The sequence below is a fragment of the Eucalyptus grandis genome, chromosome 7, assembly GCF_016545825.1.
Source record: "Eucalyptus grandis isolate ANBG69807.140 chromosome 7, ASM1654582v1, whole genome shotgun sequence".
Taxonomy (NCBI): domain Eukaryota; kingdom Viridiplantae; phylum Streptophyta; class Magnoliopsida; order Myrtales; family Myrtaceae; genus Eucalyptus; species Eucalyptus grandis.
This window is the reverse complement of record NC_052618.1, coordinates 56,523,174-56,542,266: the sequence shown is the minus strand read 5'-3', so window position 1 is coordinate 56,542,266 and position 19,093 is coordinate 56,523,174. Positions and strand designations below refer to the sequence as shown.

The following is a 19,093-nucleotide window of genomic DNA, read 5'->3' as shown; positions in this document are numbered from 1 at the left end:
ACGTAAGCGTGTGAGAAGGGGTCCATAGAAAGCAGCATTTCCTTGATCCATGACCTCTCTCCATCCGGTTGTGGAAACATGAAGCCTGAGACCAGCCGAACGTACCCCGCAATGCCCTCTTCTCCAGCTAGGTTGGTGCACCGTTCGACCATCGGCATCCACTCTGATAACCTCTTTGTTTGGGAGACCACAGGCCACACTTTGTCTAGGGGTGCGTTGACAATGCCACTCACCGATCCGCGCCATTTTTGGTTCGTTGCCTCAAGTGCCTGAAGCATGTAATCTAATGATTAACTAGCGAAAACGAAATGATATGCCATCATTGGAGGTATCGCGGTATGATTGTGATATGCTTTCCAGATAATTGATAGCTTTTCAAGAGTCTACAGGGCATAGTATCACGGTATGATTGTGATATGATTTCCAAATAATCGATAGCTTTTCAAGAGTCTACAGGGCATACATATTCATAAATATGCAAAAGCTGTGTTCATCCACCTAAAGTTTATAAAAGGATCTATATTTCTACATTTAACCTAGTCAATACTTGGGAGATATGAACGTTGAACTGGTCTAGACTCTAGTGCTATCTCGATATTGAAGGCAATCTGAGAAATATTTACTCGGGGAAAGCTGAATAAAGAAGGGTAGAACCAAGAAAGAGGACAACAAATTGAAATCTCGACCTGACCATGAATATCTGCTTCTTCTCTTGTGGATAGCTGTATCTGTACGGAGCTAATGTATCGGAACTTTCAGCTGATGCGAGTTTTTAGAATAACCTTCAGATTCAGATCATCTGCACTATGCTAGTATGCTGTTGATGAGATCTCTCACATCTATGTGAGATGTGAGAGCCAAACGAGGTTGCTTAAAATGCAAATGCAATTGGGATGGAATCCCAAGAAGCGTAGGGATGCTTGTATCTGTTTCTCATAATGACAAAAGCTGCGATAAGTCCAAAGCTTTACCTTCTTAGTGATTTACAAATTTTGGATCTTGTTGCTGCTCTGATAATACCTATGGGTTGTCATCATCGGTATTAGGATTAGAATTGTTGCTACCAATACAAGTATGAAAAACGCATCGTGGTTAGTATTGAGATATGTTTAAAGCATGAAAGTGCTCGCGCGAATGTGCATGCTTCAGAAGCAGAAGTGCCAAATTTAAGCGACTTTTCAATGCGGTCGCTCGAAGATGCACTTTCTTAATAGACCAAAATCAACATTCCCCATTGTGTCCGACTTTTTCTCCGTTTCTAGGAGCGCGGTGGAGAATGTCTGTTTGTCCGTCAATGTAGATTACCTTTCACTTTGCTCTAGCAGACGGGTTGCTTCACTGCTCATAACCCTCCACCTATCTCAATCAAAAGCACTGGAGAAGCTACATCAGATGGTTGCCACCGTTCCTTCTGCGTTCTTGGTGCATACCTGTCCTCTCTTACATATAGTCTACAAGCCGTTGATCAAAAAGGGCGTTCCTATCGAACATAACAATCTGACACATGTGTATGCCAAACTGCATAGCCAAGCCACCAATTGATTGACAGAAAAGAAACATCGCAGTCATCGAGTGTGAAAGCGTGCTACATAGATTAAACATTTGCTTCAACATCATGGTCAGGTTGGCTGCTCGTGGCTCTCAAGCTTCCTGGACAGAACATCTTGCCTTCACCAGTTCACGTCACCACTTTCCGGAGCAACCGCCAATAGATGATCAGAAAAACGATGTGCACACGCTCGATCCATTCTGAAAACGGGATTCCTATTAAAATAGGTAGTTGTCATTTCCGAACAGCGTCCATAGACAATGAAGGTTTGTGAAATCTCAAGTATTTGCAGGAGCATCAGTTCACATCCTGCAAAGAGATGGTCTCTGCTGTTACACCAGTTGACTTAATTTGCTGCAATGTAATGCGCGTCGACGATGCTGGAGCTCGACGAAAGGCGACTCTGAGTCCACCAGTTCAGGTTCTTTGCTCAAAGGGCTCCGAACTACTGTTCTTTAGCAATTCCTATATACAATACATAAGACTTGAGTGAACAATAATGATGTGAAGACCTTTTTACTGGCCTTGTCCATGTCTTGGAGCTTTAGGATCTAGGAAGTACCGATACTTTTCTAACGTTTTTGTGTTTTGTCAAAAGTGTCCGACAAGCGATTTCTAATATGCATGTCAATTTTTTTTTTTTAATAAATGAGAGGTCAAAATGTAAATATATAAAAAAAAGTGATAAAGAGGAAAAGATTTCTTGTTTTATTCGATGATGAAATGTGGATAGTTTTTTTTTTTATCCTGACTTATTGTTAAATGTTAATTTAATTGTGAAATGTTGATTTTTTTTTTTCTCTTTTTCAAAGTTTTATGAATTATTGGGATGGAATGTAGTTGAATTTGTCAATTTAAAACAATAAATGATATTTACAAATGATGGATTAATATTTTTAGTGTAAAGTCATTATAGGTTTTTTTTTAATTCATTTATTTATGAATTTGAATCAAATTATAGTAATATACATTTAATAGATAACATATTTCAATATAACAAAATTTTCTATTTTTAAAAAAAAAATGACGTGTCGACATATCACATCATATAATATCGTGTATAGCATGTCGATGTCGCCTTTACCAACTTCCTAATAAGTAATCTCATTTTGATGTTTGGAGTCATTTCATTTTCATCGAAAATCTTATCCGTGTGAAAAAAACCGTAATTTTATTGCACGAAAGCATTCAGCCGCCACGTCTTTGTCCGCCACGTGGCGCAGGCTTTCACCGAGCATCTGAACCTTGTAATTCACGACGTGCTACGTGGTTCGAGGTCCATCAAGTGACGTGCCGTACATAAATTGGGAGGTTGTTTGGTTACTTTCACATAAACCATTTTTATGCGTTTCAAAAGCCAACAAGATAGTTTTTCGCATGGAAAATGCTGTTTTACTGACTACAGACAAAATCAATTATTTCAAAAGGTACGATCAAATCCAATTTGTCATTTCAAAAGTGAACACTCATTATTCATTCTCTAACTTAGGCGGAATCCAAATTCTACCAAGTCCATTTCACCATGGGCCGGCGGAGCCCGTCCGGCCCATTAACCTCGGCCCAAAACGACCGGCTTCGTCCGTCCTCAAACTCGCACCACTTATGGAATTGGATTAGGGTTCTATCTTTCCAACAGTAACCCACGAAAAAGTCGAAAAAGACCGCGAACTCGAGCCAGCTCCGTCGTCGTTGTCGAGCTCGACTGGTGCTCCCGCTGCTGCAAGCTCCGCGCTTCGAGGTCGAGTCTCGCTCCCCTAGTCCGCCGATGGAGTTCGGAGCGCCTTGCTCTCGGGCGTTGAACGGTGGTCGGCCTTGCGGGCGCGCGGTCGGGACGCGAATTCGGAGAGCGGCCGTCGAGTCGCGGTCGCGGTCCCCCTTCGGCGCCTCGTCCTTCCGAGTGTCGCCGACCCCGGCGGGCCCGCCGAAGAATCGCGCCGTCAAGGCTGTACTGAAGGGCCATACTGTTTCGGTCGACAAGGTATTCGATTCGCGTGTTGTGTGGGATTATCCGAGGTGCAAAGTTTCGGCTGAGGCGAGTTTGGTTCGGTTTGGTTAGCAAGACGAAGGTTGCGAAGGAAAACAATGATACTTTCGGAGAAAAATCTGTTCTTTTTTCTTGGGATTACGTTTATTTTTGCTGATATGGACAGTAGTAGTAGAAATGCGGTGGCTGCGGTGTAGAACTTGGACCTTTGATGTGGTGTTTTATCTGCGTGTTCTAGAGAAAAAGAGAATCTTGGCAAGGATTTAGCTCTCGGTTTGTCGCCCATTGTGACTACTGACTTGAGAATACGAGATATATAATATATTTATTTGTTTATTTATTTTCAGGTAGGCAAGATGTCTAGCCAGAGTTCGCATGATTTCGAGCTTTCGAGTTTGACAGCCTTGTCACCTTTGGATGGTCGTTACTGGAGTAAAGTGAAGGACCTTGCTCCTTACATGAGTGAATACGGCCTAATCTATTTTCGTGTTCTTGTCGAGGTACTGTCCCATTCCACTTGTGACTCTGCAAACGTGAATATGCTTAGCTGTTTTATGTTGAATCTGCTTCATGATGTAATTGGTTAATTGCATCAGATGAATACTGCTTCAATATCTGTGCAATAGTTCTACCAAACTGTACCATTGAGCTTAAATTGCCTTTGCAAATATATACTGAAAATCTGAAAACCATGATTCTGTGTGCAGTAAATGCATACTGGGAATCTGTCTGATATTTCTCCAGAGTGGCACATGTTTGAAAATGATTTTTAGATGTCACATGGCAAAAGTGTAGGACAGGCAACTGGTGAATTCAAGTTCATTTGGTTTAGAGCAAATCTACTGCTTGGTATAAAATATCTAATTCTGTGAAAAAAATGAGTCTGTACTTGTTATTTTTGAGTTGTATTTGTATTCTTTTGCTAATGGTTGCCTTCTTGTGTCACTAGTTATTTTCTCTGTTTTTCATGATTAATAGCATTTTGAGGAAAATATTCAAATTAGTGCTCCCTTTCAGATTAAATGGTTGCTGAAGCTCTCCCAAATCCCTGAACTAACAGAGGTTCCAAGCTTCAGTGAAGAAGCTGAGTCTTTTTTGCAAGGGCTAATTGATGGTTTTAACTTGGAAGATGCATTGGAAATCAAAAACATAGAGAGAGTGACAAACCATGATGTTAAAGCGGTGGAATATTTCTTGAAACAAAAGTGTCAATCACATCCAGAGATAGCGCAGGTTTGGAGCCACTCTTTACTTCTGTATTGTTCAGATAACCTGCTACGTCTTTTTCCTCATTCACTTGTCTGGGATTATCCTTGTGCAAAGTGGAAAGTTGATGCAAATTTTCTCTCCCTCTGTGCAGGTGCTTGAGTTTTTCCATTTTGCTTGCACATCTGAGGACATCAATAATCTTGCTCATGCACTGATGCTGAAAGAATCGATGAAGAACGTCATGTTTCCTGTCATGGACAAATTGATCAGGGCTATTTGCACCGTGGCTAAGGATAATGCTTACATTTCTATGCTTTCTCGTACACATGGTCAGGTAATTTTTCAGCTTTGGCTGGGTAGATTTAACAATAATCTTCTTGGCACTGTTGTTTTTTGAGTGCTGTGGCAGAGTTATGTGATCTACAAAAATGAAGAGAAAAGTGCACTGCTTGGACCCTTAAAATACTTGATGTCATGATTAGCATGGTGGGATGTTCCTATGATTCTCTGACCTGGAAATTATCAAAGTCACTTGTCTGTTGTCTTTCTTTCTCGATAATGGTGCATTATTTGATTATCTTATCCTGATAATTTAAATTATAGCCTGAGTTCCATTTTAACCATCACGGTGGATTGCTTAATCTGTACTTGTTATCTTGTAGCCAGCTTCACCAACGACTTTGGGGAAGGAAATGGCAGTTTTTGCTGTCAGGTTGAGTAGAGAAAGGAAGGAAATGCATCAGGTTGAGATTATGGGGAAGTTTGCTGGTGCAGTGGGAAACTATAATGCTCATCTAGCTGCATATCCTCATATTGACTGGCCCCATATAGCTGAAGAATTTGTGAAGTCTCTCGGGTTGAGTTTTAATCCATATGTTACCCAGGTGTGTTTGGGGAGGTTTTATTCTCCAGTTCTGTAAATTAGTAATATTATTGCCAGAGTACCTGAAAATATGATCATTTGTTACTATGATACTTATGAAACAAAAGAATAATCAGAACTAAAAAAGAATCCATGGGTTGCTGTTACTGTTAGCATTTTATTCCTTATAAAAAGGCTCATACAGAACTGTAGGTGATCAGTTAAATGATAATGACATGGCAAAGGTTCGATGCAGAGTTTCAGTACTCATATTTGCAGAGAAGTCATGACAATGCTTGGTCAATTCTGAATGTTCACGTATAAATTTATTTTCAAATTTACAGATAGTTATATTCCGAATATGTAGATTTTTTAGTAATAGTTTTGTGTTTGACATGTGAAACAGTGCAATGCGTATTGGGGAAGGATTCTATCAATAATTTATATAAGCCCTTTAACATTCATGGAAATATACTTGGCAGTGCTCTTTTTGGCATATAAATATGGTTTTATCTGCATATGCCACTAGTGGGAAAAAAATTCTCCACAATCGGCCTTATTCATCTTTGATTTGATGGTTAGTGAGAGAGTGAGAAGTTACTACTATCAAATCAATGGTGGAGAAAGCTGCCTTGGGAAAGTTTTCGTATACTTACAATGTATCGTATAATACTTGATTAACATACATGAGCCTGACGTCAAAATTGTTGCGCACACTAGGTTGGTGTTGCAAAAGTTTTGTCTTGACAATATTTATCACCTAGGGTCTTCTGATTACAGTAAGAAAACCCATTATTGGACTTGTTAATCCTTAAAATTATAGATGTTGCATCTACTTATTGCAGATAGAAAATAGCGATCATATGGAAAATCTCTTTTGTTAAATTCTTAAACTTATCGATGTTGCCTCTACTTATTGCAGATTGAAACTCATGATTACATGGCGAAACTTTTTCATACACTTATCCAGTTCAATAATATACTGATTGATTTTGATAGAGATATCTGGGGCTACATTTCATTAGGCTATTTCAAGCAGGTGAGAACTGCGATGCATCTGCCTTTCTTATAATTATTTTAACTCTGAAAACATTTAACTTCTTAAATACATTTTAACAGATAACTAAGGCCGGTGAGATTGGTTCTTCAACCATGCCCCATAAAGTAAATCCCATTGATTTTGAAAATAGCGAAGGCAATCTTGGTAAAGCCAATGGAGGTCTATCTCATTTAAGCATGAAGCTACCAATATCACGTTGGCAGGTGAGACCAGTTTTCTATTCCCTTTCAAGCAATAGATGCTATTAAAAGAAAGTATCATCTACTTGCTTGTCACCAACAATCTTTTTTCTCCACTTACCCAAGAAAAGACATTTTTGCTGATCATTATAAACTTTCTGGCTTGTCTTTCATTGCAGCGTGACTTAACTGACTCGACTGTACTGAGGAACATGGGTGAAGGATTGGGTCATTCTCTTCTTGCCTATAAAAGTGCACTGCAGGGCATAGGGAAACTTAAGGTATCCCATGAGTATGATGTTAGGCTGCTGCTTTCCCTTTTCCTTTCCCTTTCCCTTTCCCTTCTTTCTTTCCTTTTTTCCTAGGGTGAATGTAGATGAGCAGCTGTTGACCAAAGCAATATAAGCGTGTCTAGAAGCAGTCTCTTAATTACTCTCTAAGTTGAATTTCGACTATCTTATTCTTTTCCTCAGACTTTACAGGCAACCTTCTTTTGCGTGCAAGAATGGCTTGTTTAGTTTTTGTCACAAAACATATGCTCTTTAGCTTTCAAAAAGAATACATGAATGCTGTAGTTGCTTGTACAAGGATGATTTATTCTGTTCAATATCTCTTGTTTCTAGGTTAATGAGGCCCGCTTGAGCGAGGACTTGAATCATTCATGGGAGGTTCTTGCTGAACCAATACAAACTGTATGTATCTTACTTTTTTGTTTTTTTTTTTTTTGTTGGGGGGGGTTCTAAGTCGGTGAAAGCTATTTACTTTTTCTGATCCATGTTTTTATCTTCTTGCCTGAGATGGCGGTGTCACGGGGATTGTCATGATTTTATTCTTGAAGAGAATGACGTGGCTTATCATCAAGAAAGGAGAAGGCTCTTTAACTTTTTTTTTTTTTTTTTTTTGGGTGTGGAATAAAATACCACCTTTTTCGATAATGTAGGAGTGCCCATATTTCTCTATCTTTCAATATGGACATAATATTTTATATCAGTCTGCACTGTCCATTCTTGCATAATTATGTCACATCTTTCTATTTTCATCCGATTTTGTACCAAACTACAGTCTTTTCTGGTTTTGCAATATGATTTGCCTTCTCTTTCCACGTCAACTAGTAAATTTGTGCCTTGCTCATCTATATACTTAATATGCACAGGTCATGAGACGATTCGGGGTCCCAGAGCCTTATGAGAAGCTAAAGGAATTGACCAGGGGAAGAGCAGTTTCACAAGAAAGTATCACAGAATTCATTGAAGGTCTAGAATTACCTGAGGAAGCAAAAATTAATCTCTTGAAGTTGACTCCGCATACCTACATTGGTGCCGCCGCTGAGTTGGCCATGAATGTAGATGTAGCTGTAAATTTGCTGAGCGGTCTGGAAATTTTTTAGAGGGGGACACTAGGGATGTTGGCATAATATGCAGTATAACAGCATTAGTGCCATGCGTTTGAGATGTCCTTTGTTTATTGGTCGGCAACTTATTCAACTTGACCTGTATGTGGTACTTCATTGGGTGAGAATTTTGTTTCCTGCATTATAGAATGCAGAGTTGTATTCGGTGCTAAGATATGTCATGTACTGCATCGAACGAAATTTTGAGGGTGATGCAGTCCAGGCGTGTTTGACTCAAATGAGACTGTCTTCTCTCGGCCAAAACAATGTCGGCTGGGATGTTTATTGGCACCATTACATGTAACATAAACATGTTGTTAGCTTAATAATTTGGTTTGGAAATATGGAATCTGTTTATAGGAATGGAACTCGATAAAGTGAATTTGATTTATTGAGTGTGAGACTAGGGTTTCCCCTGAAGGGAGTGTCGTTTTGCAATGTGTATTATACCGTCTCGAGATTATCTCACAGGGAGCTCGGACATGAGCTCATATGGGAAATTTCGGCTTCTGCTAATTATTTCAATATCTGGCAGTCAGAAAAGGCTATGTATTATGCCTTGGAGATACACAAGTCTTTTTCATTATTTTTTGAAATTTGAATAATATTTTACATTTTGACAGGAAGTAAAAATATAGTTTTTATATAAGAGGACGCAACTATGTATTATGCCCTGGAGATGCACAAGTCTTTTTCATTATTTTTTGAAATTTGAATAATATTTTACATTTTGACAGGAAGTAAAAAGATAGTTTTTATTTAAGAGGATGCAAATTATAAGATAGAGTGAAAAAAAAGTTGAGCATTAGGGACTGACGAGGCTCGCGTGCGTGTGAAAGCTTATTATTGGCTAGGCCTTTTTGTTTTGTTTTGTTTTGTTTTGTTTTTTTTTTTTTTGGGTATAAGGTAAGTATTATAGATAGACTAGAGAACCAGGAGGCCGTACAAAGAACAGCAGGGAAGAGCCGGCACCACTTGCACTCAGACTGTGAGAGTACCACCCGAGTGGAAGGGTGCCAACCCGAGCTGCAGAGAAAGATATAGGAAGCAGAATAACAGGTAGCTAAAAGAAGGCTGACGAATAGCGCAGCCAGGGCAGAAAGCAGGCCAATAATAAACGAAGAGGGAGGGCAGAAATACAACCAAATGAAAGCAACAGTCGGGTGAACTGGAACTAGCAACAACAGCGACTGAAAGACCCAGGGAAAGACGAGATAGAGAACAACCCAAACAAGGGGGGAGGGGGGGGCTACCCACGAGCATCATCAATGCAAAGAAAAACACGAACGGAGACGGCCAAATGATCACTTCAGTAGGAGGTCGAAACGTTTACTCAAAGATATAAGGGTGGATACCCCAACTAAGCTGAAGACGTTTATTGCGGGGGATATTCGAGACCTTGGAGAATGTAAGGGCCTTGTCTTTAACAGCTTTGATTAGATGGGCTTTCATGGTTAGGCCTTTTTGTTTATAGTATGGTTTTCTCGAATTTAAGGTCTAGTCTTAATACATTGTCATATGGGGGCAATATTGGCTAGGGGTAAGTATAGTTCCGAGGTAAAACTTGAGACCTGATAACCGGACTGATGATAATATGTATATTTCCTAGTTTTAAAGTATGCAAGATGGGTTTTAGGTTCTAAAAAATAATAAACCTGTTTTGACGGGTAGATTCCAAATTCTTAATTGAATGAATTTGGAATAGAATCTATATGCTTCTAGTTTCGAAGTATGTAGGGTAGGTTTTAGGATTCAAAAAATGAGAAATCTGTTTTAACGAGTAGGTTTCAGATTCTTAGTTGGATGAATCTGAAATTTGGAATCAGTAACCAAGAGCTTAGAATAAGTTTTAATATTTTTTTTATTCATGTTTTTGCATGATCTTGCGATATTCCATACTGTTTGATGATGATAGTATAATTTGAAAGCACTAGTTTGAGTTTTCATTTTATAATTGAGATTTTTACTTTATCAATGTTTATATTTTTTATGTGTCTTTATGGTTAGTAAATTATAGTAATAAGTGATAATTATTAAATATTTTAATTCACTATAATTATTCAATTAATAATATAAGTATAACCTAAATAGACTGTAACATGATAGGTTCTAAGTTTCAAAAATTGAAGAAACTGTTTTAACGGATAGGTTCTAAGTTTTATATGGAACCTGTGTGTAACTTGGAATTGCTCGCCCTAGTGTCTTTCTAAATCTGAATACTATCATTTCAAGATTACTCAGTTTTAAATTGTAATAGTTACAAGCGATAAGTGATGATTGTTTGTCTAGTCTCGCCGACTACCACGCTACAATAATTGACTGGTCCAGTTGTCCGTGTCGCCGTCGTCATCATCATCATCATGCAAACAAAGGAAAAAGATGAACCTTCTCACGAGAAAGAATGGAGGTCAAGTCGAGTCACACACGAGGGGATCGATCACGGCGATTCTCTCTCGCCTTCAGCAGGAAGGTAATTCAATACCGCCTCTCCTCTGGCTATTTCCCTCTCAGGTTCCTCACAACTAGCGATCTGTTTCTTTTCCATTCTTGCGTCATCTTCTCCCAATTATTACACAAGTTTCGTGATCCTTCTATCGACCCATTTGAGATTCTGCCACCCCTGGTTTCATATTGTCGCTGCATCATATTTGGACATTTTCTCAGTGATAAGGGTAATTCATATTTAAAACTACTATGATTTTCTTGGTATGAGAAGCAAAGGGTGACTGGTATGTGTTCAGTGTGGGCACTAAGCAATAGTTTGATGTCCTTCTGTTATTTGGTGATCTGGGCTTCTTCTGCTGTAATTTCTCTAGTACAATTTGCCAGCGGTTGGACGACAATGTTGAGATTGTTCGCCTTTGCGTTGCAGCTTGTGGTGGGGCTGTGTGAAGATTTTGTTCAAGATTGTTTTTACTCGATTCTGTTTTTTAGGAGTAGTCCTATCATTTGGCCAAGAGGGTTCTGCAAGATTGTCTTGATCTTCACTTCAATACATTCTTGAGTTGGAACAAGCAAAGCAAGATATTCTTGAGCAAAAGACTCAGTAGCTGTCTACTCTAAGAATAAACGTGACCAATTTATCAAAGAGCAATCAGACTTTATTCTAGTGGTTATGTATCTAGTAGTTATGTAACTCAGGATGTCACTTAAAAAGAGTACTTGTGCTGGAGAATCGGGCTTAGTGATGAATTGGTTTCCTACCGCTGAAAATTTGCCAGGAAAATTGAATCGGCACCATCTGAGGTAATGTTGTGATATTCCTTTATTGCTTCTTAGCAGATAATGCATATGGAAGATGTCCAAGCTAATTTTTGTGGCATAGAGGAAGAGGGTGTCTCCATTCATTCCCTCAGCTGCCAATTTCACAAGCTATCCACTGCTTGTCCAAATCCCTGGTGACCTTTGTTTGCTCTTATTTTTGGGAGAAATTGAAACGTCCCTGGGAGGGAGTAGTTGAGGTTTGAACTACTAAGGAGGTAAAAATCATGTCTGATAACGCCCATCAAATGGAAAGAAGCTATTCAATCCGGAGCCTTTCAAACAGAGGTGGTTCTGGTATGCAGCAACTTAATCACATCTACTGCAATTCGGTATATAAAAGTCCTATCTGTTAAATCTTCTGCATATTTCAATGTGTGAATGGCCAATGGTGTCTTAGCTACTATCATGTGATCTTTTATGGATTCAAAAGTTGCATCCCCAGAGCAAATGATAGACTTATCCTTCTTTTCCTTATTTACCTGTTAAAGGTTTTTTGTCTTCCAATCTTATTTCCTGACATCAGAATTTTGAAACTTGGTAGAAATCACCGATGTGACTAATCCACACATCATATTCATATCAGAAGAATTGGGATGGGATAGGAGTCCTCTTATTGTTCAGCAATTAGTGTAGTGTTCTGTTATACTTTGGACTAGAACATTTCTTTTTTTTAGGAAAAGTTGTGGCAGACAGTTTAATTAGTAATTTTCCTGTATGGTTTCTTTGATGCAGAGATGACTAGCAGTTATATGGTGGAATCAGGATTCTTTGTGTCATCCTTCGCTGCTACTATGTTCATAGGTGCATTGGCAACGGTTGGGATCTTGTTAATCAGCTTGCTGGTGGTGTTAGCAGTGATGTTGCAATCTTGTGAAAGTAAAAATTCAGGGGTTGTTCAAAGTCAGAAGTTAATTTATTATCACAGAATTTGCAACATATATGCTCAGCATGCGGAGCTCAGTGGCTTGAAAGAACATGACTGTCCTCCCTTCTGCGGGGTTCTTGCTAAGCAATACATCAAAGGAGGTCTCTATGCTAGAGAATTAAATGTCACAAATGCAGTGATTCAGAATTACCTCGGTGCTGTCACAGCAGTAGATGGTGGTCTAGATGTTGTTTTGATGGATGCAGATGACATTTTATCTCTACATCCTCTTAACGTTGATCTGGTCACAAACAGGTAAGTTCTTGTCTTTTTATGTTCTGTGCTGTTTCTTACTATTAATCCTCGTGAAGTGCCAACATATTAATTCTGTTCACACATCAAAGGGCCAAGTACTCTGATAGTTCATCTTTTTCTCTTTTGCTTCTCTCTAGTGTCTCCTTAGGGAGTTCATTTTCCTAGTTATCGCTGTACAGTGGCTACTTTCACATCCCACCAGCAGCAGCTGCATCCTTCACTCTACCTTGGAAGTTTTAGATTACTAACTTTTGTTCAATCTAGGCAAGGAAAGTTAATGATGCATCAAAGTTTACACTCCTCCATCGAGTCCCTTGATTCTCATGTTCTTTTTCGTGGAACAGATTTGAAAATTTTGACAGTGAGAGTTTTGAAGAGGCAAATCATTTAAAGCAAAGTTATCTCCTTCAACTGTACACGGAGTTGCAAGCACGTGGGTGGACTTTGGTTTTCTTTTCTAGAAAATCCCAAAGAGAACAGAATGTCGCCAGGGAGATCATATATTCTGCAGGATTCAGAAGTTGGTATTCTTTGATTATGAGGTACTTCGGCTAATTCACAGACAACTCTTTTGATAATGGACACCGTTTAGTGTTGGCCTGCCATCTTTCAATATAAAGTTGGAGTGTCTTGGAATTTCTCCTTTATCATCCTTCCCAACCGTGCCCCACCCCCCCCAACACACAAAAAAAAAAAAAAAAAAGGAAAAAGAAAAAGGAAGAAGAAGACTACATTAGAAGGGTCATACGGCTACTTTAGAATCTTGTTCATAGTTGCACTAGTGATTGCATTAGGCTTAATATATCTGCTTCGAACCATGTTCATTCTTTGTTGCTGTCGTCTCATAAGTTGGTATACTTTGATTTTAAGGTACTTCGGTGAATTCAGTGACAACTCTTTTGATAATGAACATCGTTTAGTGTTGGCCTGCTATCTCTTAATATATAGTTGGAGTGTCTTGAAATTTCTCCTTTATCATTCCCTCCCAACCACACCACACCCCCCAAAAAAAAAAAAAAAAAAAAAAAGAATACATTAGAAGTCTCATGTGGCTACTTTAGAATCTTGTTCATACTTGCACTAGTGATTGCGTTAGGCTTAATATATCTGCTTTGAACCATGTTCATTCTTTGTTGCTGTTGTCTCATGGTAAATTGGTTTCACTCTCAAAGATTCTTGCTTACAAAGGTTGCCTCTAAATTCTTCCATATGGGCATATTAAGTGATTAAATTCAGCAGATCTGCCAAGCTCTTGAACTATGCGGTTGAAAAATGGCCATTTTCTCTCGCAGTTTGATGAAAGACCAATTCTTCATAGCCTTTAGCCTTTATTTTATATAGGTTGAATTAGGCATGAGATTTTTCTTGTCTGAATTAGTTTACCCTCTGACAGATCCGACGATGAACTGCAAATTGATAGCAGAACGTACTTTTCCAGGCGAAGGGAAGCATTGGAAAAGGATGGTTTCCGGATTGCAGGCGTAATTAGTAGCCACATGGATGCTTTAACAGGTCCATTCTCAGGGAAGTTGATATTAAAGATTCCAAACCCAATTTGTTACAAATATTCGTCGGCACATTGACATCCAAAAGAAGCAGTATTGGTATCACTCCATGGTGGATGACTGTTTCAAGTCACTGATGCTTTGAACGTCAATCCACTCGACTTAACCATGCCTAAATCATGATTATCTCCAGAGCGATTATATGGTGGATGGTTGCCGAAGTGATCAAATTAAGTCTTCGCCGCGTATGAGGAGAGTGAAGTACCTATCTTCAATTTTTCATTTCTATCTCTGGTTAGAATCCACTACTATTTGCGTCCCTTCTCTGGCAGTTCAAAGGGAAGGAAGGTAAATGATGTTGTTCATGATGATTTCTTTTATACCGGTTGCTGTAGGTTTTATGTCAAGGAACTCATATACGAATTTAAAATGTGTATTACCAAAAATATACAGCACGACTACATTTCAGCTACTGTTATATTAAACGGGTTTTTTGCTTGCTTTTGAAACTAGTGGATGAAGTACAAGCTCTACCTTCAGTGTCTGCTTCCTACAGGATTCCAGCAACCTGAATTGCACCAAGTGTGAATAATGTTGCATTAACTAAACTAGAATAAAATGAAGTATGCACGACAGCCATTCCTTGAACATGTAAGATTCATCCTTTCTCGAGAAGATAATTAAGTGGGATTCCAGGGAGGACTCGGGTACTAATTTCAATACCGGCATGTAAATAGTCGAAACTAAACACCATAAGTGCCATAAATTGAAACGAATGCACTGGAGCTGCGATGGTACATGCGATCCGCATATCTGCAAATTTCTTAAGATGAATGAGATTCAACAGAAATGGCTCAAGCAATCAGGAAATAGAGAGTTTAGCTGAGGCACAAGCCATGCAAGGGGGTGATTCTAATCCCATCGGCTCATACAGTCGATGACTTGCCTCATATCCACAGGATTTACGCGCAAAACTAACACAAGATCCACACCGGAATGGACAGGCACGCTACACCAGGACTACAGAGAGAATATCTACAATGTAGAATCCAAGTCATAAGGGTAGAATATATAAAAAGGCTTTCGAAACTACGGGCTAGTGTAAAAGCTCTATCTATGCCCCTACTAGTCTTATTCTTACGATGCTCTTGGAGAGTAGTAGTTTCGGAAGCTACAGAACAACTCATTCACACATAAAGTCAGAACTCGATCGCTGTCTCCTCTCTTAAACAATCCTATTCCCTCAGCAAAATCGACTTCTTTGTTTATCAGGAAGTGCAGAAAAGAAAGTACTTTCCAAAGATTGGACTCTCATGACCCTATCCCTCGCTCGTGAGGGTACTCTTCTCTACTCATTCCGCTCTTGCCTTTGTCCTTTAGTGAGAAAAATCAATGAGTTCTTAAACCCAAGTCAACTTTAAACTTCAGTCTACATTGCACCAATACGAGTAATTTACATCACGAGGCTCGGTACAATTGCCACGTATTGAACTTCTAACAGCTGGTTCTGTTGTTGCCCACAAAACAAAGGCATGTAAGAGTTTGGTTGCACTTAGTCAATAGATGGATCAACTGACTGTAGGCGCCGCAACCATGCAATCCGCACGCTAGGCTTCTTCAGCTGCAGGAAGATTTCCCTATATTCCCTCTTCAGGAAGACCTCCAATGCGAACAAATATAGGTCACTTCCCTGCTCCACGTCCTCCATCTCATCAAGACACTCGATGCATTCACCAATACTATAATTTAGTTTGTTTTTGGGTGTTGCAAGACTCGCAGCATTCCTCTGCATGGTTGCAGTGCTCCTCGATTCAACTGCATCGGGCAAGTGCTCCTTTCTCGGTTCCGATTTGGCAATTTCTGGCTCTGCGGTATGCACAGTCGAGGTGGTTGAACTATCATTTAGCCTCCTATGTTTCCTTGGCGGTTCTGGCTCTCCAGAGTCTTTTCTTCCACCAAAAAGGACTTCCAGCTGGTCAGTCAGATAAAGTTCTTTATACCGAAATTGTGCAGATTCTGGGTTTTCCTGCATTGTATACCTAGCACTATCAGAAACTCATATAGTCGTCCCAATTTCACATAAGTAGGACACCTATAGTGAGCTCATTAGAATACCTGTATATAGTTGTTCCAATCATCTTCAGTCGCACCAAATCTCTTGGTATTTGGATCCCATTTCATCCTACTATCACCAACCAGCTCACACCAGATTCTCCATTGCTGCTTGGTTAGGTCCCAATGATCCTCCAATTGCTTCTTGTCAAGTGAAAGACCAGTCTTGCGGTTAAATGATCTGATAACATGTCTCCAGCCTTCCTTGGTAATACATTTATTACCCTTCAACGTCTGTTCTGTGCAGAGATCAACAAATATCTTGTGACAATCAGGTGTCCACTTAGCTTTTGGTTTAAGAGCTGGTAAGCACGAGTTTTGTCGACCAGGACTTGTTTCGCTGTATGTATCCAGGTCGCCATCTGACCCACTGCTTATATCAAGTTCATGTACAGCCTCAATTTTGGGCGCCTTCATTGTTATGGCTTGACCTTCTGTTTGCAAGGGGGAGGTCACTGAACCACCTTTGTGCATACATTGAGTGAGAAGTCCTGCATCTTTCTTACTTATTGCTCCATCAAATATGATTTCCAATTTGTCTACAAACTGGAGTTCCTTAAACTGAAATTGCGCAGCTGCTGGGTTTGCCTGGGATAAATAAAGTAATGTATGTCTTTATCTCTCCATTTTCCGAACTGAATGGTAAGGACAAAAGAGTGAGTTAATTTCCGTACCTTAACATACAAAGCCCACTCTTTTTCAGTAGCTCCAAACTTGTTGGAACTCCGGTCCCATTTCATATAACCAGTACCAGTTAGCTTGCACCATACTTTCCACTGTTCCCTCATCACATCCCAATGGCTCTTCATCTGCTTCCTATCATAACTTATTCCTGTTCTTTCATGAAATAGTTTAACAATATTCATCCATCCCTCCCTTGTAAAATATGTCCCTGGCCTGTTCCCTCCGTTAACCTGCTCCAGACAAAGATCGACAAATATTTTGTGGAGGTCTGGTGTCCAGTATGCCTTTGACTTTGGCACCGGATGTGATGAGCTTAACCACATATCTTCACCACAGTTGGGATGGTTAGTGTAAAGTCTAAATTTGTTGACTTGCAGCTGGGGCAACAGCACGGAGTAAATTTAACATTTCAAATGCATCATTGATGCTACCGATAACTCCATAACACCACCCATTTAGAAGAAGAAGGAAAGAAGATTCTGCAAACAGAAGAAAAATATAAGAAAATAAGACTTTAGCGAGACATGTATAAGAGCAGCATAATCAATGCACACAATGACCAAGTTATGAAGGAACACGAAAGCGTGTCAACCGATAAAGACAATCTTCAGAGCACTGAATAAATAGAGTTTCTACTACATGATAAAAGATAAACGAAAAGGTACATGCCCATTCCCATGTGCGTGGAAATCATGCCATGGACATGCCAAATGCATGTGCATGGAAGGAGGAACTGTGGTTCATGATAATGCATGAGTAATTCAATTTGAGCCCAAGGAAACAATAGGAAAGGTTAAATTTGAAAATAAAAACTGTTCCTTTCAACTTGTAATTGTCCACATTGTTAAGCCGCATGTTCAACTAGAGATTCCAGTGTTTCCATGAAGAAGGCACGTGTAGTTTGCAAACAATGCTCTTCCAGGCACAGCTCGGTTACTGGAATCCTATACAGCAAATTGAATGTATCACATTTCCTAACTTGGCACAGAATGTCTAGTGATTCATAGAGTGAGCAGAACTAATAAAACCCCAGATCACAGAGAACAGCTGATTTGCCTATAGGATTGCATCATTTTTGTGTCTTAAAAGACACAGTCCGGACATGTAGTTCCTGAAGTAATATGGAAAATGAACACCTCCTCATTGTGTTGGCCATTTCAACTTATATCGGTCTATGCACACCAACAAACAACCAATATTAAAATATGAGGGGCTTAAATTAAATAGGCAAAGCAACAAAACTTGCCACAAAGTCAGAAATCTGAAAATCATCGGAAAGCACCCAAAAAACAACTATAAAATGAAAGAGATACGGATTTTAACATGACAAATTTGTCCAGGCCTGCTCCAGACGCACGCATTATCTGACCAAGCAACTATAACACGCTCTCTCTCTCTCTCTCTCTCTCTCTGGAAATGGAATTTTACAAAATACACACAGACTAATGCACTTAGCAATGAAAACACAAAAAAGTTGAGATTTTTCTTACAATCATCGCATGCGGAGCAACCGCAAACTGTCACGAGGGGAAGTGGGTCTCGATCGAACTAGGCACGGACACGAAAAGCTGCACACTGCGAGCAACCTCATCGAACATCATCACGCTTTGAAGCTACTAACCAACGTCGTCAAAGGCCAGAAAACGAGAAGGAAGAAGAGAAAAAAACATACCCAAGTGAGCGGATTCGAAGGAACTCAATTTGGCCTGCTCGTCGTGTCTTCTTCCCATCGAGACTCAGAGAGAGAGAGGGTGGGGGGTGGACAAAGAAGAAACTGATACCGGGTTGTGAATGGGGCTGAGTCGGATCTTCACGGGCAGTGGCGGGCCTGGCCCAAATTCTTCAGCCAATCTCGTTACGAACCCCCCATCCGACAACACATGCTCAGGTCACTGTCCTCAGAATGTCCACGGCTCGTCGGCTTTCGTGAAGAGCACACGGCTTTCGATGGGTGTGTAAAGTTGGTGGGCTGCATGCACTCATTTTCGCCTTTAATGCAGTGAATTCACGCACGACAGTCGAGAGTTAAACCCGAACTTTACAGCTCACGTAGGCTCCATCGCAGCAGCAATCGGTAATGCGCAAGACAATTAAGTCCCTGTAGCCTCGTTGTGA

The 19,093-nt window shown here is 39.8% G+C and overlaps 3 protein-coding genes across 7 annotated transcripts; 2 read left to right on the top strand and 1 right to left on the bottom strand.

Annotated features, from left to right (window-relative positions):
• The first annotated feature begins 3,180 nt into the window (after positions 1 to 3,180).
• LOC104454367 (adenylosuccinate lyase) lies at positions 3,181 to 8,624 on the top strand. The gene is made up of 10 exons (XM_010069193.3): positions 3,181 to 3,527; positions 3,881 to 4,033; positions 4,551 to 4,766; positions 4,894 to 5,076; positions 5,405 to 5,626; positions 6,527 to 6,643; positions 6,724 to 6,867; positions 7,023 to 7,124; positions 7,467 to 7,535; positions 7,997 to 8,624. Exons 1-10 carry the CDS (start codon positions 3,315 to 3,317, stop codon positions 8,228 to 8,230), a joined length of 1,653 nt encoding a protein of 550 aa, XP_010067495.2. The 5' UTR covers positions 3,181 to 3,314; the 3' UTR covers positions 8,231 to 8,624.
• Positions 8,625 to 10,549: 1,925 nt separating this feature from the next.
• LOC104454365 (uncharacterized protein At2g39920) lies at positions 10,550 to 14,694 on the top strand. 4 transcript variants are annotated; one of them, XM_010069189.3, is made up of 5 exons: positions 10,550 to 10,703; positions 11,516 to 11,791; positions 12,230 to 12,677; positions 13,022 to 13,219; positions 14,071 to 14,694. In XM_010069189.3, the coding sequence occupies exons 2-5, from the start codon at positions 11,722 to 11,724 to the stop codon at positions 14,258 to 14,260; spliced, it is 906 nt and encodes a 301-aa protein (XP_010067491.1). In that variant the 5' UTR covers positions 10,550 to 10,703; positions 11,516 to 11,721; the 3' UTR covers positions 14,261 to 14,694. The 4 variants fall into 4 exon arrangements, with proteins under 4 accessions (XP_010067491.1, XP_018733054.1, XP_010067494.1 ...); XM_018877509.2 differs by having other exon boundaries at positions 11,516 to 11,826; XM_010069192.3 differs by having other exon boundaries at positions 10,600 to 10,744.
• An 868-nt stretch (positions 14,695 to 15,562) lies between these two features.
• Positions 15,563 to 18,755, bottom strand: LOC104454364 (L10-interacting MYB domain-containing protein). 2 transcript variants are annotated; one of them, XM_010069188.3, is made up of 5 exons: positions 18,651 to 18,755; positions 18,469 to 18,553; positions 16,969 to 17,457; positions 16,298 to 16,882; positions 15,563 to 16,208 (listed from the first exon to the last, which is right to left on the bottom strand). In XM_010069188.3, exons 3-5 carry the CDS (start codon positions 17,299 to 17,301, stop codon positions 15,735 to 15,737), a joined length of 1,392 nt encoding a protein of 463 aa, XP_010067490.1. In that variant the 5' UTR covers positions 17,302 to 17,457; positions 18,469 to 18,553; positions 18,651 to 18,755; the 3' UTR covers positions 15,563 to 15,734. The 2 variants fall into 2 exon arrangements, with proteins under 2 accessions (XP_010067490.1, XP_018733049.1); XM_018877504.2 differs by having other exon boundaries at positions 18,469 to 18,734.
• Between the last annotated feature and the right edge of the window lie 338 nt (positions 18,756 to 19,093).